Source organism: Anabrus simplex, chromosome 1 (genome assembly GCF_040414725.1).
Source record: "Anabrus simplex isolate iqAnaSimp1 chromosome 1, ASM4041472v1, whole genome shotgun sequence".
Classification (NCBI taxonomy): Eukaryota; Metazoa; Arthropoda; class Insecta; order Orthoptera; family Tettigoniidae; genus Anabrus; species Anabrus simplex.
This window is the reverse complement of record NC_090265.1, coordinates 502,151,860-502,178,043: the sequence shown is the minus strand read 5'-3', so window position 1 is coordinate 502,178,043 and position 26,184 is coordinate 502,151,860. Positions and strand designations below refer to the sequence as shown.

At 42.5% G+C, this 26,184-nt stretch overlaps 1 protein-coding gene across 1 annotated transcript in view; it reads right to left on the bottom strand.

Annotated features, from left to right (window-relative positions):
- The window catches only part of LOC136857024 (uridine phosphorylase 1), a 331,210-nt gene extending 310,359 nt beyond the window's left edge, over positions 1-20,851 (bottom strand). Inside the window, exon 1 of the mRNA XM_067135371.2 lies at positions 20,710-20,851. Within this exon, the coding sequence (XP_066991472.2) occupies positions 20,710-20,735 (26 nt within the window). The 5' untranslated portion in view covers positions 20,736-20,851. The remainder of the gene's footprint in view (positions 1-20,709) is intronic.
- Positions 20,852-26,184: the final 5,333 nt, after the last annotated feature.

Genomic DNA, 26,184 nt, shown 5'->3' with positions numbered 1-26,184 from the left:
GATCCTATCATTGTTATTGCCATGGGTAATCCAGATTAACACAAAATCTGAACCATAATCTTCATAATCCCAGATTCATCGGCTGGGAATCGAACCGCGGCCGCGTTAATGAGAATCCAGTGACAATGCCGCCACTCCTCCATCACGCCCCTAATCGACTGCGTCGCGAAGGTCGGTACAAAAGTGGTTTAAAAAAATTAATTTTGAGACTAATAATATGAGGGGCAGTTTTGGATTTCTTTCCACTAGATTATGTCACTACACCGTATGCGTGTGTAATTTACCAGGTAGCTTGCCCGCTTCTCCACCAGAATAAAGTAGAAGTGAATGAAAAGTGCAATTATTGGACAGCGGTATACGCCGTTCCATCTTTGTTATTTCCTTCCAGTTTCAGATCTTGTTGGACTTCGATCCAGTTTCCCTCGGAGATTTATAAAAAGCAATCTCATTTTCCAGTCCAGCAAATACGTCACGTAAACCTTTAGTCAGGGTATCTCCCTGGAGGTCTGGACAAATTGTATTATGTAATATAACAGTATCGACCAGAAGTATAAGGCCATCATGACAGAGACCAAGTGAGATGGCTACGGGGTTTGGTCATGTAACTGTGAGCTTGCATTCGGGATACAGTGGGTTTGAACCCCACTGTCAGCAGTCCTCAGACGGGTCTTATCACGACGATGGGAAGGGAGCAATCGTGGCCTAATTAAGGTACAGCCTGGTACGAAAATAGAAAACTATGGAAAACCATGTTGAGGGCTACCGACAGTGAGATTCGAACTCGCTGTCTGCTGAATGCAAGCTGACAGCTATGTGATCCAAACCCAGTAGCCACTCACTCAGTTCTCATGGTATGGCATCTTATTTTTTATCTCAGGGAGAGACTCATCTAATTTCATATTTAATATGAAATCTTGCTGACAATACTTGCAACGGCTAGCCGCACAAAATACATTATTTCCCTAAAAGTGGCGATATTTTGGAGTGGTTTTATAATATTTAGAAATCCGGCAAATATATGCGGTAGAAATAAAGTGTTCTGAGGAGAAATTAATTGCATTTATATGGTTGATGTTTAGGTTCTATATGACATTTCATGGTATTTGAATGCCTTCTTAAACTTTAGACACATACTGTAATTGTACACTTTGCATCAAAAGAGGTTGCATCCAGCGGGATTTGAACACTTGCACGGAGCTCTTCATTCTACCTAACAGCACTGGTGACATTTGCACGGAGCTGCGATTTCCATTTACTTCGGCATTAATAGACACATGCAGTACACCATGTTTTTCTTTGTAATCTCGGTAGTGGCACGCCTATGTGATGGCAGCGATGCCGCAAGGTCGTAGCCTAGATTGAGGAGTTGGCCTACTTCTTCGGTATAAATTGTTGAAATCATACTGTCTATTTCCCTTGTACGTTTTCTTTTTGTATTTACTACACCTTTCCCACTTCAGTCGCCACTTCATTCGGAGTGAAAACACGACTCGCCTAAAACTGTATGATTTTTGTTTTTTGTTTTGTTGTTATTCTTCCTTTACTTTTCTTCAAATCTGCGCACTGCCAGTAAGTTAGTTGATCCGTATGGTATAGTTCACAATATACCGATGTCCGCTGTAAATCAACAAAGGCTCCCACTTCGTCATCTCGATGAACTCCATAGCTGCAGAACAATTATCACCAGTTCAACATGAGCACTAGTTGTCATATAGGTATCAACTGTAGCAATTAACTCTACTTATCGTGTGGGTCTTCCCCTATCCTTCTTCTACATTTAACCCTCCTTGGGCCTCCGAGCAGGAGTCACTGTTTGAAATACCCATGCTTACTAATTTTCTGGAATGTTTACTGTTCCCTGCAAATATCAACACATTCCGTCTTCGTGCAAGTGTCACAACTGAGCACTCAACATTACTTAAGAGTCAGCTTCTAAAAAGTGGGTCAAGATTAATAAGAATGGCGTATATCATCTTCAGATTATTTACATTAACTAATTGTGAGGCTGAATAAGATAAGAGAGAGTACAACAGACTGACAACATCGCATCGTAATCAAGCGTGGAGTTGGGCAAGGATGATTGTACAATGCCTCGAATGCTATACAACCTTTATTCGGAGAGAATATATAAAGAAGCCCTTGAAAGGACCAGACACGGAGTCTGGATCAACGATGTCCACATTGACACATTCAGGTACGCGGACGACACTGTTGTAGTTTGCGATAGCGTGTACGACCTACAGAATTCAATTAACAAAATTACCACACCTGGATTAAGATTCGGCTTCAGTACCAACGCCAACAAGAGCAAATTTAGTAGTGATCCCCATGCGAGTGCACACTTAACAGTCAATGGCACTGTGATTGAACATGTCACAGAACTCAAAAACCTGGGCAGTTTAATAACAGACTATTTGGAAACTGAAATGGAAATCAAAAGTCGAATCGAAGCAGTAAGAACACTGTTTTGTAATGGCATCAGCAATCTCAAGTTGCGTGAACGTACGGTTCCATGACACATATATTCAGCTCTTCTTCTTCTTCTTCTTCTTCTTCTTCTTCTTGATATTTGATTGGGCTCGGTATTTAACTAGCACCCAGTTCCAAATCTATTCAGCTCTTCTGTATGGGACAGAAAGCTGAACACATAGCTATCTAAATCATCTTAGGGCATTTTCAATGTGGATGTTTCGCAGAATACTGCATATTGCTTGTATTGACCTACTAACAAATGAAGTAGTTCTCTCATGGGCCTGAGAAAGAAGAGAATTAGTTTTGACTGTGAAGTGTCAAGATTCGGGCGAGTTGGCCGTGCGATTAGGGGCGCGCAACTGTGACCTTGCATCTGGGAGATAGTGGGTTCCGAACCCACTGTCGGAAGCCCTGAGTATGGTTTTTCGTGGTTTCTCATTTTCACACCAGACAAATGCTGGGGATGTCCCTTAATTTCGGCCACGGCCGCTTCCTTCCACTCCTAGGCCTACCCCATCGTCGCCGTAAGACCTACCTGTGTAGTGCGACGTAAAGCAAATTGTGAAAAAAGAAAAATGTCCATAAATTATTTATCTTCATCTTATATTACGTGGAGAAAAGTACCACCTACTCCAACTTATCCTGAAAAGAAGAACAGCAAGGAATCGCTGTGTGCAACGAAGACTGATCTCATAGATCGACAATATTAAAACATGTCGGATATCAACATGGCGAGCGAACTGTTCAGGATGACTGAAGGCAGAAAGTTGAGTTAATCATCAAGTAATCACCAACGTTTGACAGACCAAGCACGGCTAGTGTTAATACAGAGTATTTAAAAACGGAAAATTTCATCAACCAACGAAGATTGGCTTTAAAATATTGTCACTCGCACGTTATTGCCGTGGGAAGGTAATTCAATCTCCCACTGTAAGTTACTGCAAAGCAGTTCTTCTATTCTAGCAAGTTCATTATACCTAAGTGAGCATAAAACGTACATTACATAAGATATATTTTTTTAAAGTAAGAGATAGAAAATAATCGGGAATGTTTTCGCACAACCGATCTGCATGATCCAAGCGACTATTAACATGTCTCTTGTGTAAAATAATAATAATAATAATAATAATAATAATAATAATAATAATAATAATAATAATAATAATAATAATAATAATAATAATAATTACTACTTAAATAATTTTCGGAAAACCGAGGTTTCATATTATCTCCCTCAGGAATTCGTGGACATAGTAAATCCACCGACACGATATTTGAACACCCAAATGAGCCGGAATCGAACCCGGCAACTTGGTGTCGGAAGGCCAGTGCTCTACAGTCTGAGCCATTCAGCTCGGGTCTGGAGTAAGAGAAAGTGCAGGATGTTGAGTGTAATTAATTAATGTAACATTTAACCCATACAAATAGCAGGAAATGTTTTCAGTACTACTACTACAGTCGTCTTCAGGAATATAAACCTTGCTGTGGAAATAAAGAATTTCTTTAAATAGCTCGAATCCTATCTAGCACGGCGATGGGTGGGAGTGGGTAATAGTCGTTCGAATTCCGGCCAATGCATGTGCGGTTTTTGAAATGAAAATTCTCGTCCCTGTGGTTCGGATTTCTTATAAACTAAATGTCTTGTGGCTGTGATCATGATATCAACAGTCACGTAAAACTAGAAGATTGCTTTGATTTGTCTGGCGACGATCATATTTTGATTAGTGTCTTTCCATATCAGTATTGTTCCGTGCGATTTCAAACTGTCGAACCAATTTACGTCCTCGTAGGAAGAGAGATCTGGAAATCGTGCTGGTTACAGTGAACACATCGCAGAACATTGTAGCGGGTTCATTTAATTTAATGGCGTATGGCCTGCGGAAAGGCCTGGTGCAGGTCTTTTTCTAGTAGACGGCCTATTAGGCGACCTGCATGTCTGTGAAGATGAGGGCACTACCTAGGATGATTTCTAATGTTGAATACGCCACACACACCCAGCCCCCGAGCCATTGGAATTAACCAATTAAGGTTAAAATCCCCGACCCGGCCGCGAATCGAACCCGGGACCCTCTGAACCGAAGGCCAGTACGCTGACCATTCAGCCAACGAATCGGACATTGTAGCGGGTTATCAGGATCCTACTCAGGTAGCGTGTTTTTTGTATCGACTAAATTTATTAAATTATTATTTACAGTATTTGCTTTACGTTGAACCGACACAGATAGGTCTTATGGCGACGATGGGATAGGAAAGTGCTAGGAATGGGAAGGAAGCGGCCGTGGCCTTAATTAAGGTACAGCCCCAGCACTGCCTGGTGTGAGAATGGGAAACCATCTTCAGGGCTGCCGACAGTGAGGTTTGAACCCACTATCTCCCGAACGCAAACTCAAGCTGCGCGACCCTAACCGCACGGCCAACTCGGTCGGTACTCACGAATGTAATCGAACACACAGCCCTCTGGCGTGTCCAACTCCCGCTCTTCAACACACCCGCCCCTCAGCGCAGCCTCGTCTACAGCGCAGTTCACTGCGTACCTCGCCGAACTTTCCGCAATCAAGACCTGCTCACTCACTATTGACGTACTTCCGAATGACTCATCACTGACTCGCGATCGTCTTGAACTCACCCGCGGCTTACTCAAGACTGACTGAAGACTAACTGGTGTTCGCCGGCTGATTTTCTTAGCTCGAAATGGCTGGTTCCATCCCATCTAAAACTAGTGGTAAGTGAAGATGCTCAAATATGCCAGCTTCTTGTCGACAGATTTACCATAAAATAACTCCTGAGAACCAATGATAAACCGAGCGAGTTGGCCGTGCGGTTAGGAGCGCGCAGCTGGGAGCTTGCATTCGGGAGATAGTGGATTCGAACCCCACTGTCGGCAGTCCTGAAGATGGTTTTCCGTGGTTTCCCATGTTTACACCAGGCAAAATGCTGGCTGGGGCCGTGTCTTAATGAAGGCCACGGCCACTTTCTTCCCACTCCTAGCCCTTTCCTATCCCATCGTCGCCACAAGAGCTCTCTGTATCGGTGCGACGTAAAGCCAATGTCTTCCACTGAACCGACTTAATTTCTAAATAAACTAAAATAGAAGACTGTTCTTTCCACTGATTTTTATAGAAAGCTTTGTTATTTACGTTGGTAGTATTGTTAGCCCTCATCCAGTATTTGGTTGTCTGAGTATTCGTATTGAATTACTTCGATCGCCAGTTTTATCATTACCAGGCGAGTTGGCCGTGCGGTTTGGGGCGCGCAGCTGTTGGCTCGCATCCAGGAGATTGTGGGTTCGAATACCACTGTCGGCAGCCCTGAAGATGGTTTTCCGTGGTTTCCCGTTTTCACAACAGGAAAATGCTGGGGCTGTACCTTAATTAAGGCCAAGGCTGCTTCCTTCCTATTCCTAGGCCTTTCCTGTCCCATCGTCGCCATAAGACCTATCTGTGTCGGTGCAACGTAAAGCAAATAGCAATATATATCATTAGATTTTGAGTTTACATCTCAGGAACTTCCGAACTTATGGTATTAAATTTATAATTCTTCACATTCTTGATAAAACAGAACGAGTTAGCTGTGCGGTACAGGTCGTGTAGCTGTAAGTTTACATTCGGGAGATGTTGCGTTCAACCGCACCGTCGGCAGCGCTAACATTGGTTTTCCATGGTTTGCCATTTTCAAAGCTGACAAATTCTCGGACTGTAGCTTAATTAAGACCACTTCCTTTCCAGTCCTAGTCTTTCCTGCCCCATCGTCGCCAAAAATCACAAGATCTTAGTACGATGTAAAAATAAAAATAATAAATGCATAATGAAAATTAATGCCATCGAACTGAAGTTATAGCAAAAACTAACTAACTCACTGAGTTGCACACGCAAAATAAGTAACGAAACTTGGATATTGGAGATGCTGTAGTCGACTGACGCTGCGACATAAAGGAAAGAAGAAATCTGAAACCGAATGAATATTGTGGACACCTAAAGAGATGATATTCATACGTTCGAGTATGAGCGAATAACCGTTACCTGTGTAAGTGTTAGTTGGAATACTACCACAGAAATGTAGAAGACGTAAGATCCAGAAGAACTTGGGATAATTATACTAACTCAATAATTACAACAAACTCTAGCAGTAATTACCGCAACTTAAATTAGTAACAGAAGAAGTTGCAGTAATTGAAGGTCAACAAATTTAATTTAAAACACAATGAAGTGGGGGACTTCCAGATTACACATGGCACAGATCCTTGTTGTATTAGTCTCATAGATTGTCATTAATGGAAATAGTTTCGCATCGAAATGCATAGTCAATTTAAGTCCGGCTATTTTCATCTATTCCATAGAGCAATTTTCAATGTCTCGATGCCCCTGTGGGCATATAGAACTGCTGTACCACCGCGGGTATTCTATATCGATTCAATTTGTAGTGCTCATGTGATCGAAACATCTTGCCTTCCAAATCTTCCAACTGGTACAATGTCTCTGACCTCGTACGGTACCCGCTCATTGCAGCCGAACCACTAAACATGGAAAATTAAGCTTGCTGCTCTGTTGTCGCTAAATACATGGATTTGCTTCTCTCCTCAATAGGAAGCTAGTCTAACTTGTTACTGGTTCTATAACTTACGCACACATTGGAATGAAGAGGGTTAACAAGTGCACTTTCAAGTTTAAAGGATCTATTTTATTTTTAACCCTTCTATCCGGACAGCTGTCCAGCAGCTCACTCCCAGTTTTTATTCCTTGTTGACTGTGAAATTGACACGGGGGTCGTTATGGCATGAACAAGGACTTGCAAGCGAACATTCCGAATCATGATGCCGAGTAAGATTACCTTGTACTGTAAGCGCCGTGAGTACAATACACCACCTTCAATATATTCACTCTCTTGACGTTGGATTTTTTCGTTTAAGAATTCTGTGAAGTTGATTACAGACGCAGTCATTGCAAAGTGATCTTTTCAATGCCTGTCGTAGTGACGTTATCTACCAATCCATTTCCAGTTTATTTATTCTCGGTTCATTCATTTTATTACGCATGCCTTCTTCATGTCAATTCATATTAAGATATGGCATCCAGAAATATTGTTTCCAGTCCGAATTCTCTGCAGACTATCAAGAGTGTACATCTAGCCCTTAAGCCCGTTTCCTGATACGGGGTCGGGGATCAAGTGAGATGAATTTGTATAGCATGATTTTACGACCGGACGCCTTTCCTGATTTCAAGGTGCAGGAGACGACTTCACCAGAATGCAAACCCCCACTCCTCTTTCCCTACATCTGTCTCGCCCGTTCGGCCCGTCTTCACCTTCTTCACCTTCTCCGCTGATTCTTCGTCCACTGTGAAATGATTATGTGCGGTGAGCGGAGACACTGTAGCATGGGACAAGTGTTAAAAACTCTTCTTTCAATTTGGTTTGAGCACACAATTTATCTTCTCTAGCTCTTCCTTTTCTTTTTCTTTGCAATTATACCAGTAATGTCTGGAACAAGGGTTTGGCTGATAGAAATTCTGAGAGCGTTCTTTAAATTACAACCAGAAATACTCACACGCAATCAAGTTTTCGTACAAGTCAAAACAGAAAAAAAACTATCACATATGCATGTGGAGTCAAACACACAGACAATCTAGCTGCATCTTGATGTGTCGAAATTCTCGTAGAATTCGAGCAACGCCTTTGTACTGAAAAATAGATCTTTTTGATGGTCACGTAATTATTGTCCCACAGATTAAGCACTTGGTTTTATCGTCACGACTGAGAAAAAATACGGAAGTTCCCAGTTCGATTGGAATGGATTTTCGGAAGTCTTTGCTTTCTTCGAAACAGGTTTCTCCATTATTATGATGTTGTCTTGCGCCTATCTATTTCACTGATAAAGAAGCCATCTATCACCGAACGCTTCGTCGCTCTCAGCACACTACACTACAGCATCCGAGTCAAGCCGAGCTGAACCGAGTTGAACCGAGTTGGACCGATGCACAGTGCACGGAGCCTCTGAGCCTCGGTTTGCACGTGTGAGATTTTGGACGTTCGAGAGGCCCTGTTCTATAGTCATTTTCTACTTCTCGTTTTAGGCACGCTATCACAACGTTCTGTGATACCTTGTGTTCTGTGAGTGGGGCTTTTTGACACGATATTACATTCTATTACCACAACAGTTCTTGTGTATTATTTAGTCACCTCGAAACTTTGCACGCACATCCATGGGGATATTAATGAACAACAAGATACATAGCAGGAGGAGCCCGCGGTTAAATGTCAGTACCTAATAAATCCACGCCAAAAACTTAAATGTACACCAGATTAATAAACAATATAATCATCTTTGCCAATCAAGGGCCATTGAAATATAAACGTTAAAAATGAGCTGAGCAACAGCCGAGGTTATAACCCACAGGCATGATGAATGTATGATGATGAATAATACCGTATTTACACGAATAATCCCCGCACCCGAACTTTAGGAAGGCTGGTTTTGAAAAAAATGCCAACACTGACTCAAATAAAACCTGCATCCAATTTCGTGCCTCAATTTTTAAAAAATATGCGGGTATTATTCGCGTAAATGCGGTATTATTATTATTATTATTATTATTATTATTATTATTATTATCAAGATTTTAACATACAGTGAAACCTCTACAGATGGCCACCCTTTTAACCAAACCCCCTCTTACTACGACCATTTTCCTCCGAACGGAATTATTACGCTAATGCATTTTTTTGTCTATAAAACGATCACCTCTTTTCCCGACCGACGACCACTCATTTCAGACTTTATTTAATGTATCCGCTTGAAGACGACCACCTTGGTGGCTTGCAACCCCAAGTTTCATATCACTCGTATAACATCAATAATTCTGTTTTCTCAGAAATAAGAAAAAATGCGTGTACATACACGGTGGTGACAATGATTTTTCATGCGCCACCCTGTAATTCTATTCATTCATCTTAAGGGTACTGTACTTTCATGCCCTCATCTGTCGTATACAGACTCTAGGCTACTAGAGAACATCTCTATTGTCAGAGCTTGACTTAAAACTGCTTTGTGTAAAGCCCTTGCAGTAGTGATTTTTCTGTCTTAAAAGTGAGTGCAAGTCGTCATGTTAAAGAGAAAAATGAGTTCTTCCTCTAGAACAGGGCCTCTCAGGGTACATGCGCGTGGTGCAGAGAAAAATGAGTTCTTCCTCTAGAACAGGGCCTCTCAGGGTGCATGCGCGTGGTGCATGCACTGTGCACGGTGCAAAAGACGACTTGGCTTGGTTGACCAGAGTGCAGACCCCCCACTCCTCCATTTGGAGCAATAGCGCTTACTTTCTCTTTCCTCACGCCTGTCTCGCTCGCTCCGCCTGTCTCCCTCTGCCCCACTTGCGCCGTAGCGCTCCAAATCCGGGCTGAGTTGAGCCGAGTATAGCCGAGTAGAGCCGAGCTTAGCCGAGTAGCCCAGAGACGAAGCGTTGATCCGAGCCATGCCGAGCGGCACCGATGCACAGTGCACGGAGCTCTTGAGCCTCGATCTGCACGCGTGAGATTTTGGGCGTTTGAGAGGCCCTGCTCTAGAAGAATTCCAGTGATTAAAGAACGCAAAAAGGACGATCGCAATGTGATTTGGCGAATCAATTTAATTGCGGAAAATGCCAAATTCAAAATACAGTAGCAAATCGTGACCGTTACTCGAAGGAGTGGGAAGAAAATGCAAATGAAGATCATCACAATGAATTACAGCATATTACTGTGTGTATTGCATGGTGGTAGTAGTAGCACTAGTAGTAGTTTGACATTCCCCTTTAAGAAGACAACCCCTCTAAAGGATCAATTTTATGTTGTCATTTTTCAGCTGGTCGCCTTAAAGGGGTTTCAGGGTATTTCTTAATACCTTCCGGAAGTTTGGCTAAATTTACAAAATTTTCGAGTCTTTTCTTCCGAAATATTATTTTGGGTGTGGCAATATTGCACTTTTATTGTGTTCTGGGAATATTCTACACTGAAATAGACAATTACCTCATTTTCATAATTTTCGAGAAAGTGCGGTTTGACTCTAGGCAGCTCAATTATACAGAGTGTATCTGAATTATACCGACAAAAAAAATCAGGTATGCTCTTCGTGTTACCGTAAACCGAGATTATTTTTCTCCTTAAGGGTAACTTTGCACCATCGTTGGAAAACTGCTTGTGGCGCTCCAGTGGCGTTTGTGGGACTAAAATAATATATACTATACGCGAACCTTTTCTTGAAACCTGAGCTCTTTAGTGCTGAATCGGTAGACCTCGGTTATCTTCGAGATTCGTATCGGCAACATTTGAAACACAAACTATGAATCACCGTGAGACATCTGGCGTACACTTTACGTACTAGTACTGTTGTTGCACGGCCGACTGGATCCCTCGCTGCGCTCCTTATACCGGCCTTGACAATTGCGTGTGAAGCCCAGCATAACGCTGTAATTGTAAAGTTTCACCGTAATGCCGCTGAAGCGTTTGCCTCCTACCCACTGACAGGAAGCTGTATATCGCAAATTGCCACATGCCCAGTTTTATTTATATGGTTTTGCTGTCGTAAATGTTGGCAATGTGTTCGCAATGAGGTGCTTGTTGGCTTGATATTGAGATCTGATAGTTATGCGCTAGTGAGTTTTTTTTATTGTGTGTGGTGGTTGTTTACACAGCAAAGCCAAACTATAGAATTCATGCTAGAAACAGGATTCGCATCGAGAAATGCTATAAATAATGTGTGTGTGTGACACAGTTATTGGCTTAAGATAATAAAAGTTTAGAAAATTCATATCGATCGATCACATTATCGATTCAATTCAGATTTCATTTCCATTCAGTTGGCAGTATAACTGGAACGGGGAGAGCTCCCTCCTTACTCCTCACTTCCGTAAAACCTGGCATCAAGAAAAGGTTGACGTATAGTACGTATGCCGTAAGCGCAGATCGAACCGATTCGATTCTCTCAAACGCCACAGGAGCGCCACAAACAGTTTTCCACAGACGGTGCAAAGTTACCCTTTAAGGTGTAAAGTAACCCCGGTTTACGGTATGTAAAGAACGATGGCGCAATCGGATTGGCGGATAAATTTTTCTTTTCGAGAATATGAGGTTACTTTCTTACTTCCGGAACCGCGATTCAAATTGACAAACTTGCCGTGTTTGCTGTGCTAGAGTGCAAACCACAGAGGCGGTTATCAGTAGAATTACAATCACAATTACTTTACAGAACGCTAGTTCTAAGGACATTACTGGCAATTATTTTTCACACGGGGCTGTAACAATAAATGTTTGCAAGGAAAAGATATTTCTACATTCTGTGTGGGTTTTTAGCACAGAGAGACAGGTGAGACTAAACATGATAGCTTGGAACATTCAAAATGATCTTTCCTCATCATTTTTATTTTAGTTAATGACTTGAAGCGTTTCCACTAATTTGCCATTTGCTTTACAAATGAAAATAATAATTGGTTCTTAAAACTCTCATCGCTGGCCTCGGCCGACCTCTTTGAGGGAAAGATCTTCGCATTTACTGAAAAGACGCGCTACAGGCACACTTGAAGAAATATATGTTTACCGAGGGAATTGGCCGTCCGGTTAGGGTTCCATGGCTGTGAGCTTGCATTCGTGAGATGGTGGTTTCGAATCCCACCATCGGCAGCCCTGAAGATGATTTCCCATTTTCACACCAGGAAAATGTCCTATTCTATCCTTGCGTGGCCAGAAACCTTCCATGTGTTAGTGCAGTCATGTGCAGATGCTGGGAAACTGGCAGCGAGCTGCTACATAGGCAGCGGGCGCATTGCATTGTCACAGGGGTGTGACGTCACTGTCCGCTGTCCTCTCATGCACTATATCACTGTAGGTTGCATTCGTAGTTAGTCTCACTTAATATAATGGAGGTTTCTGCGGAAGGTTCAAAGCGGAGACTCCCGACTTCGTTGTCGTTTCGACATGAATGGAAACTATTGTACGTATTTATGTACGCTCAAGTGTTGGCAAAATGCTTAATTTGTCATAAATCCTGGAACCAATTGAAGAAATTCAATCTAAAACGGAATTATATCGTTTATGATAGTACGATCAATATAAAGATGAAGATCGTCTAGCACTAATAAAGCGACTAAAGGAGAAAATGGTCAACCAAGAGGTAGGTATTAAATTCACACATTTCTGCGTTGTTGTCTTTTGCTAGTGGCTTTACGTCACACAGACACAGATTGGTCTTTTTTTGTTAGGGGCTTTACGTCGCACCGACACAGATAGGTCTTATGGCGACGATGGAATAGGAAAGGCCTAGAAGTTGGAAGGAAGCAGCCTTGGCCTTAATTAAGGTACAACCCAAGCATTTGCCTGGTGTGAAAATGGGAAACCACGGAAAATCATCTTCAGGGCTGCCGACAGTGGGATTCGAACCCAATATCTCCCGGATGCAAGCTCACGGCTGCGGTATCTAAAACCGCACGGCCAACTCACCCGGTCATTTCTGAGTTTATGATTAATTTATGCCTAATCGTATTAGCCTGTTAAATATGGTTCAAAACTGAATACTCACTAACTAGGACGATGCCATTCTGTTACGCGGCTCGTAAATATGCTTATTTTTTAAAAAACTCTGCAATTTCTACATGTAAGACTTATTTGAAGTAAGGGTAAGTTAAGTTTATGTCACTCTATTTACTTTCAGGACAGTGCAATTGCAGATATAAACAATTAGCCAGCCATCCGCCTCTCCTACAGAATTTCTCTTCAATTGGCAAAACCCGATTACGAAGTTCATCAGATGGTGATTTGATCAAAAATTGTTTTAAAATGGGGGTGGAAGGATTTCGTCCAAATCTGATAAAACAATATGAATCAGTAAACCTATCAAGATGGACTGTGAATCGGCGAATTCAATATCTTAGCGAGGAAGTTTGCCAGCCCGCAGGTCACCGCTGGCGCACTGGCAAGCGGCTGCTCGCGGGCTGTTCTAGCGAGCCAAGTCTGCACATACCTGTGTTAGTAGGACGTTAAACCACTGTTTTAAGAACAACGTTACGATAAGTTGGATGTCCTTCTAAGTAATGGAGAGGTATAATAATAATAATAATAATAATAATAATAATAATAATAATAATAATGGCGCGTGGCCTCCGAAGAGGCCTAGTGCAGGTCTTTCGAGTTGACGCCGTAAAGATGACCTGCGCGTCTACGAGGATGGGGCCCTATCTATGATGTTTTCTAATGATGAAAACGGTACACACACGCAGCCCCCGAGCCATCGGAATTAACCAGTGAAGATATTAACCATTGAATGTTAAAAAAACCCGAGCCAGCCGGGAATCGAACAGGGGACGTGCGGAAGCAAAGACCAGCATGCTAACTATTTAGCAATGGAGCCGGACATGAAGAAGTAATAAAGTGCCTCATGCAGAACTGGTATCCTGGTGAAGCTCTGAAGCTACTGAAAAGTGATATCCGACTTCTCGGCTGAATGGTCAGCGTTGAGGCTTTCGGTTCAGTAGGCCCCGGCTTCGATTCCCGGTCGGGTCGGGGATTTTAATCGCGTGCGATTGATTCTTCTGGCTCGGGGACTGGTTGTTTGTGTTTGTCGCAACACTCTCCTCTTCATATTCAGACAATACACCACACTACCAACCACCGCAGACCACGCAATAGTGATTACATCCCTCTACATAGGGTTGGCGTCAGGAAGGACATCCGGCCGTCAACAGGGACAAATCCACATGTGCGACACAGTGCGCACCGAAAGATGTGGGGAAAAACGGTAGAAGAAAAACTGGAAAAGTTCTTTGCTTTTTCGTTTCTGGTTCCGGACGATGTATATCAATTACTTGATTGCAATTTTATTTCAAGAAGTGAATTAGAAGTAATAGTTATTTTTTGTAATAATAATTTCGTGTGGCTATTTCTAGCCGAGTGCAACCCTTTGTAAGGCAGACCCTCCGATGAGATTGGGTAACTGCGTGTTATTGTGGTGGAGATTAGTGTTATGTGTGGTGTGTGAGTTGCAGGGATGTTGGGGACAGCACAAACACCCAGCACCCGAGCCAGTGGAATTAACCAATGAAGGTTTCCGGCCGGGAATCGAACCCGGGACCCTCTGAACCGAAGGCCAGTACGCTGACCATTCAGCCAACGAGTCGGACGCTATTTTTTGTAAAATGTAACGATTACAATTAAAAATTACTAATGTAATTGATACAAGTAATCCCATTTACTTTTACTCCGTTACATCCCACCTCTGTTTACAGCCGCTAGCTCTTCTTAGGACATATGGTATCATGTACTCCAATAACTGAAATATTCTTTATATCAATCAGCATCATCAATTTTGGGCCTAATCTATTGAGCATGGTAACTCATAATAATGTGATCTAGCTTAATCTTTATACTAACTTCTGATTGGCTTATTTATGCAAGCCTTCATCATCCTCAGAAAACTACATTTTATGTTTTCTTCCACGTACCAGTATCCTTAGCAGGTTTCTTTTTTTTTTTTTTTTTTTTTTTTTTTTTTTTTTTTTTTTTTGCTAGTGGCTTTACGTTGCACCGACACAGATAAGTCTTATGGCGACGGTAGGATAGGAAAGGCCTAGGAGTTGGAAGGAAGTGCCCGTGACTGTATTTAAGGTACAACCCCAGCATTTGCCTGGTGTGAAAATGGGAAATCACGGAAAACTACCTTCGGGGCTGCCAACAGTGGGATTCGAACCCATTATCTCCCGGATGCAAGTTCACAGCCGCGTGCCCCTGACCGCACGGCCAACTCGCCCGGTCCTTAGCAGTTTACAAGAATACGCAAACCAACGAGTGTTCGCAAGTAAGTTCGCTTACGAAGGTTTAGTACGCTGATGCCGTTCTCCAAAAACTATTGAGGATATCTAGTATGTTGGACTTAAAAGAAGTATAATAAAAATACAATAGGGAGCATATGAAATTTTAACTTTATCTTAAGATAGGGTGTCGCGCTTAGCAGTGACCGATGACACTTAAATCAAGGATCCAATAGCTCCAAGCCAAGGTAAAGAGGAATGCAACGACATCTCCGTAAAGACCTTGAAAGACCTCAGTGGCAAAGGATTCTACAAACCGTAATTTCAGAATTCGGTGGGAAACAACCTCCTTTGATGTCAAGAATTGTCCTGGTATTCATTTCTGGTGTACGCTGAATACTTTATTTCTCCAGAAATGGTGTTTTTGTTTCTGAATTTCCTCACGGTGAATCGAGTCCACGTCCTCCTGAGTAAATCCTATTATCTCGGCTATGCAGTCCCATGTCTGCGCAGGTACACAAGTTTTGCCTTACCTTCGAAGCCAAATGCATTCAGCAAGCTCCACGATGGGACTCACTGTGTGGAAACTGAACTTCGATTCCTGGCGCTGGTCTCTTGATAATTGTGATCTCTTCCCAGAGGTCTTGAAAGCAATTATTATTATTATTGTTAATGTTAATATTATCTTTTACAATTTGATTAACGTCGCACCGCCACAGATAGGTCTTATGGCGACGATGGGATCCGAAAGGCCTAGGAGTGGGAAGGAATCGGCCGTGACCTTAATTAAGGTACAGCCCAAGCATTTACCTGGTGTGGAAATGGGAAAACACGGGAAAACCATCTTCAGGGCTGTCGACAGTGGGATTCGAGCCCACTATCTCACCTAACCGCACGGCCAACTCGTCCGGTCAATTATTATTTCAAATCACTGATCATCTCTCACAAACCTAAGCCCAGATAATAACAGCAATTCAGTTCAGTTGCCAAAAATTTGAGGGGATCTGATCTGCTGGCACAGCGGTCTGGTTACTAGACTCTCAACCTGACTCACTCCGGCTCGAATCCCAGAAACTTCGATTGGGACTTGCAGTCGAACTAGCATGGACGATTGGGAAGGGACCTAAAAAACGTTCTAACAGATTGAAGTGACTCATGTTTTGAGTTAAGAATAAAATGAGTTGGCTAACCGGTACGGATCATCAAGCTGTAAACTTACATTCCGAAGATAGTGGATTCGAGTACCACCGTCGACAGCCCTGAGTGATTTTTCATTTTCATACCAGTCAAATACTGGGGCCGTGCCATAATAAAATTAAGACCATGGCGGCTAAATTCACAGAGCTAGCCATTTCTCGACCACAACATCGCGGCCATGTTACTGGAAACACATTAAATATTATCTCCGATATCGGAGTATATCTTGATTGTTAGTAACATTCCTTGAGGGAACATTTCTTGGCTTAAATCAATCTTCGCCTTGGATTTCTTGATCAAACATTCCCTTTCGATTTCTCGATTTGAATGTTTGTGTTAGTCATTTTCAGATGTCGAATCACTTGTTTTATCCGTCTTTTTTGAAAAAAATAGTAAATTACTGTTAGTAAACCAATAGGATGCAATTTCGGGTTTCAAGGCATACATAAACGGATAAAAGTACATTTCAACAAAAATGTAAGTCTGTGCTCATTATCAACCACATAGGGCCTAACTAGACAATTTATCTAACTGAAGAACATGAACGATATCATACCTGTCTATTTTAGACAACAATATTCCTTGATAATATTTTATTGACTTTATGACAGACTTCTTCTTCTTCTTCTTCTTCTTCTTCTTCTTCTTCTTCTTCTTCTTCTTTGTTCTAGTCTCTTCCTAGTTACTTGGGGCCGGCACTTTGTATGGATTTGGCGCTTATTTACGGCCGGATGTCTTTCCTGCCGCCAACCCTATGTGGAGGGATATATTCAATATTGCGTGTTTCTGCGGTGGTTTGATGTGTTCTAGTACGTAGATGAAACTGTGCATTAAGACGGACATAAACACCGAGCCCCCCAACTGAATAAATTAATCAAACAAAGTTAAAATCCCAATCCGGCCGGGATTCGAGCCCGTAGTCCTCTGGACCGACGGCCACTACACTGACCATTTAGCCAAGGAGCCGGCCAACAGAGATAGAATGTCATATTGCAAAATAGTCCTCGGAAACGAATGAGTGATGCAAATTGATAGTCTATTGACATAGTAAGAGCCAGGCTGAGTAGCTCAGATGATAAAGCACTGGCCTTCTAAGCTCAAGCGAGTGGGCTCAGCCCCGACTCAGTCCGGTGATTTTTGTTGCTAGTGGCTTTACGTCGCACCGACACAGATAGGTCTTATGGCGACGATGGAATAGGAAAGGCGTAGGAGTTGGAAGCAAGCGGCCGTGGCCTTAATTAAGGTACAGCCCCAGCATTTGCTTGGTGTGAAAATGGGAAACCACGGAAAACCATCTTCAGGGCTGCCGACAGTGGGATTCGAACCCACTATCTCCCGGATGCAAGCTCACAGCCGCGCGACCCTAACCGCCCAGTGCCGGTGATATTTGAAGGTGCCCAAGTATGTCTCGTGTCGGTAGATTTATTGGCACATAAAATAACTCCTGCGGGACAAAATTCTGGAACCTCTGTGTTTCTGAAAACCGTGGAAGTATTAGTAAAACCAATAGCATAATTATTATTGTTATTAACAGTGCGAAGTTGAATCCCTAAAAACATAATAGTTTTAGAAGGTTCAGCATCGGGGATATCAACCATGGGAAAAGAAAGATGGAGAATACCGAACAATAAAAGTGACAAATAATGAAAGAGATGTAGGAAACAAACGGTATACTGCCCGAATCGAAAAGAGAACAACTGCTGTGCAAGAGGGGTTTGACTCGAAAATTCAATCAGATCAGCCTCGTAAACTCAAAAATAGTAGGGCGTGAGTCACACACAGTTATATGGGATTAATTTTGACAGATATCCCAAGTTCCTAACAGGAATAAAAAGCGATTATTAACAAGGTTTTCAAGACATTATCTGAGGATCTGAGCACATAACACAATAGTCAAAGTCATATACCACCAGAAAACTTAGCGAATTCTTTACCGAGGTATGTAACATTTAAAGAAGAATGCTTCCAGGAACAAATTGCAGACAAGTTCATGTACAGAACGATAAAAGTCTGACCTTCTCACTTAATGAAGCTAATTTCTCATTCGTTCTCTCTGTCTTTCAAGATTAGCACGCACATTAAGGCGAGAAGTGTCACATGAGTGTACTTCGCTCGCAATTCAGAGGCCGAAAGCGGAAGAGCTCTTTGGCAGCAAACCAACGACCCTGAACTTAAACCTCTATATTTTCATCACATTATTCAGATAACGATGTGAATTGTATTCGAATAATGACGAAATACGTTGTGTAACAAGAGACAATCAGTCATTTATAATCATAAGACTCAAAGTACCACGCCCTCCTTGATAAGGACCTAGTACTACATATACGACCTAGAACGGGAACTTCTGTTGTTGTTGACCTATCGTCTATCACCATGAAATCTCAGATAAGAGAACAGAGGAAGAATTGTTTGCGACCTGAAATGAAGAGTAATTAGATGCCTCAATGAAAACAACAGGATCCTAGTTAAAAATGGTAATGAAATTACTAAGGCTCTATCTTCAGTATTTTCAGATTTTACAAACAAATTGTGTACCAAGAAAAACATTATACCCTCAATCGCCTCTTAGATATCGCTTAGGAATCATTTGGAAATAAATAGCCATTAAATGAGCTGAACTTGCCAAAATGCCACTGTCATCAGTTGAAGCGAAATAAATGATCATACCGAACTCGATAGCTGCAGTCGCTTAAGTGCGGCCAGTAAGTTATCCAGTATTCGGGAGATAGTAGGTTCGAACCCCACTGTCGGCAGCCCTGAAAATGGTTTTCCGTGGTTTTCCATTTTCATACCAGGCAAATGCTGGGGCTGTACCTTAATTAAAGCCACGGCTGCTTCCTTCCCACTCCTAGACCATTCCTGTCCCATCGTCGCCATAAGACCTATCTGTGTCGGTGCGACGTAAAAGCAAGTAGAAAAAATAAATGATCATTGCCTACAATTTTTACTTAATAAATTAGCACGTATTATCGAGAACTTGAACATTGCTCTAATGGAAACATGGGAAGAATTAAATTCTGTTCCGAGGTCTGCAGAGGCATTCAGTTCACATACCCTGAGATCGATTATGTCAGTGAGCAATTTCGAGGGAATTAATCTAATGTGCGAACTTATTCAAGCAATCTCTATTTATCTTTTCGTCTCATTTAAATGACACCATAAAGGATGACTTTATGGAATATATAAATGCGCATAGTTTCAAATTTAGAATTAGCCCTCACAAGATATACCACCTCGGTCCAAAATCATCCAGTGCTAGATTCCTTCAACTAATCTTTCATACAGAGGTCACACAAATAGTCTAGCATTAGGAGCCATTTCCGTTCCCTCATCTCAACTTCCAAAATCTTACAAATACATCTTTGAGTGTTGTTAATAATAATAATAATAATAATAATAATAATAATAATAATAATAATAATAATGTTATTGCCTGAATTTTGTCCGAGAGGAGGCTGACGTATACCACCGAACTGAGTCAGGATTGAACCTGTCAATTTGGGCTCCGAAGGCCAGTCAGCGCTCTACCGTGCGAGCTACTCGACCCGGCAATCTTCGAATGTTGATTATCACGTAGTTCGTGAGCTACATAACAGGCAGACGATTTACTGAAGGACCTATCCCCACCGATATTGGTAGTGGCCGCATCTGGGAAGTTGTCAGCTAACATTCCGAGTGCAGTTATAGTCGATTTTCTACACTCCATTTTACCGGGTGAGTTGGCCGTGTGGTTAGAGGCACGTGGCTGTGAGCTTGCATCCGGGAGACAGTGGGTTCGAATCCCAGCCCTGAAGATGGTTTTCCGTGGTTTCCCATTTTCACACCAGGCAAATTCTGGGGCTGTACCTTAATTAAGGCCACGGCCACTTCCTTCCAACTCCTAGGCCTTTCCTATCCCATCGCCGCCATAAGACCTATCTGCGTCGCTGCGATGTAAAGCCACTAGCAAAAAAATATATAAATTATAGTTTTAAATCAAATTTCGGAATATTTACTCCAGTTCAACTCTAAAAATATCGGTAACGAACATTATAATAATCACCACAATAACACAAGTTTTATCAGATGGATTTCACACACGAAAAGGGACTGGTCTGATGTTGAAAATATACGTTGGTTCTTAAATGAAACACCTACTACATCAACTGAGTGTTCCAGTCAATACTAGAGGCAGTCTACTCTTGGGGAATCCCGAAGCAATTTAATGGTGTGTGAGCCGCGACTATTGAATAATTTGGTACGCTGTTACATGGAATGTAGCTACTGTACTTACTCATCGATCTCTTCGTCGGAAGACATGCCGGCTGGAAATGAACTGTTTGACGGATTGAAGAAGTACAGGTTGGAAGAGTTACAAGCCAGTTGTCAACAATGCTCTTGACGTACCATTGGTCCCCGACTGTTACTTCCCTGGATGACCGACACGGACTGAGGAGCCGGCTAGCACCAAGCCTCGTGCCACATCGCGCACGGCAGGGGTGTCCACTGCGCACCCACAATCAATACTCACCACCCGGCCATCCTGAGAAAGAGCAATGCCCTCCCTTCAACCAACTGAACGTGCCAAATGCTTCGTTCACCAGTTGGAGACATGACTATCAGGTTTGTGTTCTTATCTATCAGACAGTCACTACTGTTTTCACATCCAAGTGCGTATCTTCTTCCCGGTGGCCATTTCTCCAATTACTTGGGGTCGGCACTACATGTGCGGATTAAGCCCAATTTTACGGTCGAATGCCCTTCTTAACAACAAAAATGAAATGAAATGAAATGAAATGTCGTATGTCTTTTAGTGCCGGAATATCCCAGGACGGGTTCGGCTCGCCAGGTGCAGGTCTTTCTACTTGACTCCTGTAGGCGACCTGCACGTCGTGATAAGAATGAAATGATGATGAAGACAACACATACACCCAGCCCCCGTGCCATTGGAATTAACCAATTAAGGTTAAAATCCCCAACCCGGCCGGGAATCGAACCCGGAACCCTCTGAACCGAAGGCCAGCATGCTGACTGTTCAGCCAACGAGTCGGACTTCTTAACAACAGGCATGTGGAGAGTCGTATAGTACTGTAATCACTATTGCGTGTTTCTGTAGTGTGATAATTAGGGCTCGGAAGTTGAAGACCTATAAATTGGTTAAAAATAAGACCCGTAAAAAGACCTAAAAATATCCAAAAAGGACCTAACAGCCGGCAAAAAGGACGTAAAATGCGATCCAAATTCATTCATAATTTTAGTTTTAATTACATATTTCATGAAGGAATATAATGTTTAAAAATGCAGAATTCTGGTGGTACGCAATGGACAGTGTAACAATATATGAGTGAAATACTTCATCTTTCAGAAATTATATATGTTTAGATTAACCTCTTTCTTTCTTTCTTTCTTTCTTTCTTTAAGAAACGAGATTTCCACTTCCGGAGGTGCATATGGCCCTGAGGTTCCTACACCAAAAATGAGTACCAGGTTAATTCCTGGGGGCAAAGGCGGCCGGGCGTAGAGCTAACCACTCTACCCCATCACGTGCCGCGGTTAACAATGGTGGAAACCTTTACCTTCCACTCCTCTAAGGGCCTTCATGGTCTGTACGGAGGTGTCTTCGTCTTTCTTTCTTAATCTGTTTACCCTTCAGGGTTGGTTTTTCCCTCGGTTTCAGTGAGGGACCCCACCTCTACCGCCTCCAGGGCAGTGTCCTGGAGCGTGAAAATTTGGGTCGGGAGATACAACTCGGGAGAAGGACCAGTACCTCACCCAGGCGGCCTCACGTGCTATGCTGAACATGGGCCTTGTGGGTGGGATGGAAAGATTGGAAGGGATAGACAAGGAAAAGGGAAAGAAACGGGCGTGGCCTTATTAGGTACTATCCCGGCATTTGCCTGGAGGAGAAGTGGGGAAACCACGGAAAACCACTTCGAGGATTGCTAAAGTTCGAATAGAACCCCCTCTACAGTTGACCTCCCGAGGCTGAGTGGACCCTATTCCAGGCCCCGTACCACTTTTCAAATTTCGTGGCAGAGCCAGGAATCGACCCCCCCCCTCCAGGGTTGGCAGCTAATCACGCTAACCACTACACCACAGAGGCGAACTTAGATTAACATAATTTAAAAAAAAAGGAATTACGTGTTAATAAAAGTACTTGCAGAATTTAGAATGAAATAATTTTTCTACCTAGAATGAATTGAGCGAACCCGCAATGGGCATCCTGGAGAAAGAAATTGAAATTAGTATCATATTTGGCTTAACCACACTAGGGTTACAGAAAATGGAATTCAGGAACACCTCAGTTGGCTTTGCAGTATATCACCAGTCATCTCCAGGTTCTTAGGTGCAAAGGATCGTTGGTTTTCAGATATCATGTAGCGAAACACCGAGAAATTTCTCTCCACATCAACGGGTGTTAAGGGTTCATACTTGAAGCAGGTGAGATCTTCCTCTTCAAAAATACTCATATAAAAATTGTCTCCTTTCAATATTTTACTTATCTTGCACATAATTAGATAACCCTGGATTTTTCAAGCACTAGTTAGATTTTTTAATTACATTTCACTTTCTCACTTACTACAGAAAATACCTTTAAGGTGTGATGGATGAACTAATGATGATTCGAACTGAGAATGGGCAGTAAAAATGTAGTCAAAGTAAGGTGAAATAGCGACAACAAAAATCCGTTAAGACACCAAAAAGGGTAAAGAAAGGACAAATTGGCCAAAAACGCCAAAAAGCAAAGAAGAAATAAATAGAAACCGCCATTTTCTAGCCTATAGCGACCCAGAATGAGCATATATTGTGCTGGGCCTCGTCATCGGACACTCGAGAGATAAAGGATTTTTCCTCAACTTCCAAGCCCTAGTGATAATATACGGTATGAAAACGAAAGAATGTGTTTAAGACGAACTCAGTTGTCCATTCCCCGAACTAGAGGATTTAACCAGACGTGGATAACAATCCGGACTCAGCCGGAAATCGTGCCCACGGCCCTCTGAACCGAAGGCCACTAGGATCACCTTTCAGCCAAGAAGCCGTAATATCCAAATAAATATGTGCAATAGTAATAGTCTGGGCTTTGATGTTGGAGGATGGAAAAGTTGTTCGGCTCACCTAGTACATGGGTTCTTCCCTGTAAGGAAGTTGAGAAACAAAAAAACGAAACTTTCAGATGTGGAAAGGCGCTCTGCCCTGATCCTACTACAGAAATGAGTGGTGTATTACTTCGTGGCGGACCGCTGTTCATTTCCTGATAGAGTACAAATAATTGACATGTGTCATGTGAATATTATTACCCCGTTCTAACATTCCCTATCACAGAAATCCATGTCTAGGTAGGAAGTTTATGTAGAATCCGAATCACAGGAGGTGTCTTTTCATTTCAAAAATACCATATAGACTGGCCGGGATTCGAACAGCGGCTGCCTTGGTGGGAATCCTGTGACAATATCACTCAGATACGACTGCATTAGAATTTGTACCAAGTAATGTTGGGAAAATCAATGTACACTCAAGCATACTAAAACTGGCCATCGCAGAAGCTGACTTTCCTCTCTTTTTCGAAATAGGATGAACATATTGTGCAGGTGGTAGGATTACAGGTCTCATCACTTCAGTCACCGGTTACGAATATCCTCGCGTTTCGGGAATGTATAAAATAAAATATTTCTTTGCCGACCAATTTTTGCGTACAATTCAACAAGGAATGTGTCCTTAAAATGATGCGCAGGAAGTAATGATCTCCCTGTATATGTGGCAGTAGTCTGCCGTAATGAAGTATGTTCTCACATTTTGTTCATCAGTACAGACTAAAGCAAAACGTAGGTACCTTTCATTGGTAATAGCATTCTATGCCTGCTTCGAAAAGAGTAATTCAGAAAGGCATTGCGCTGCAATAATACTTTCTGACTCAGAAAGGAGAATAATGGCATCCCGCCCTCGCCTTACTTAGTACGCCTTAGAAATGAATGACATCATGCCATAGTTATCTAATCCTTCCAAAAATATAAAGGCAGGATTTATAATGTTTAACATACCCGATCGAGAAGCCTCCGTGGATCAGGCGGTAACGCGTCGACCTCTCACCGCTGGATTCCGTGGTTCAAATCCCGGTCACTCCATGTGAGATTTGGGCTGGATAAAGTGGAGGCGGAACAGTCTCCGGGTACTCCTGTTTTCCTTGTCATATTTCATTCCAGCAACACTCTCCAGTTTCATTTCATTTAATCTGCCAGTCAGTAATCATTGCCCCAGAGGAATGCAACAGGCTTCGGCAGCCGGCAAAGTTCTTAACTTATCCTCATCACTAGATGGGGAGCTTCATTCATACCATTTACAGTGACTCTATGTACAGACTACATATAAAGTCACTGTAATACCATTCCTGGCGCGGTCGACTGACAGGAAAACAGGCTGTGGACTTTCATTTTCAACATACCGGATCCGTTGCGGAGATTCATAACACATGATAATCCACAGAGGTCTCGAAGGGAAGCCTTGCTTCCATTCATTTCTACCAAGATTCCATCTTTCACCTGTTATGTCGAAAATGTCAAAGGACACCGCAGAATCCTGACAGGAAATGACTCACGATCAAATTCTTAAAACTAGGTTTTTTTTGCTAATTGCTTTACATCGCACCGACACAGATAGGTCTTATGGAGACGATGGGACAGGAAAGGGCTAGGAGTGGGAAGGAAGCGACCATGGCCTTAATTAAGGTACAGCCCCAGCACATGCCTGGTGTGAAATGGGAAACCACGGAAAACCATCTTCAGGGCTGCCGACAGTGGGGTTCGAACCTACTATCTCCCGAATACTGGATACTGGCCGCACTTAAGCGACTGCAGCTATCGAGCTCGGTCTTAAAACTTTGGTAAATGATAGTCTTTAATGTTTAGATCAAAATTGTCAATCAGCACAAAATAAAAAAGTTCGAATTACAACGTAACGCCATTATTATTATTATTATTATTATTAATAATAATATTATTTAGCCAGCCCCGTGGTGTAGGGGTAGCGTGCCTGCCTCTTACCCGGTGGCCCTGGGTTCGATTCCCGGCCAGGTCAGGGATTTTTACCTGGACCTGAGGGCTGGTTCGAGGTCCACTCAGCCTACGTGATTAGAATTGAGAAGCTATCTGACGGTGAGATAGCGGCCCCGGTCTAGAAAGCCAAGAATAACGGCCGAGAGGATTCGTCGTGCTGACCACACGACACCTCGTAATCTGCAGGCCTTCGGGCTGAGCAGCGGTCGTTCGGTAGGCCAAGGCCCTTCAAGGGCTGTAGTGCCATGGGGTTTGGTTTGGTTTGATTTATTATCATTATTTTCTACATCAACTCTCTCACTGCCTCCTGACTGTCAATATAATTGATTTTCGATGAACAGCAAAGGCTTCTGCTTTCAGGCGATGAAGGTCTTTCGAGTAAGGTCAAGTGCTTTCATTATCCGTAAACTGGACGCTAACGGGATAGAGTGGTTCTCTATACCCGGCCGCCTATTTTCCCCAAGAATTAAACTCGTACTCATTTCTGATGTAGGCAGAATGAACCCAAGGAAGATGTTCTTCTCTAGAACTTTAGTTTATCAATTTTTCGACTTCATAATGGAGATATATCTTTTTATAATGTAACGTATCTGTTTAGGGCTTTATCCCGGACTAGGGCAATGTTGATTTTAAAAATGTATATATTTCGCTTTATGTCGCACCGATACAGACAGGTCTTACGGCGACGTTGGAATAGGAAAGGGCTAGGAGTGGGA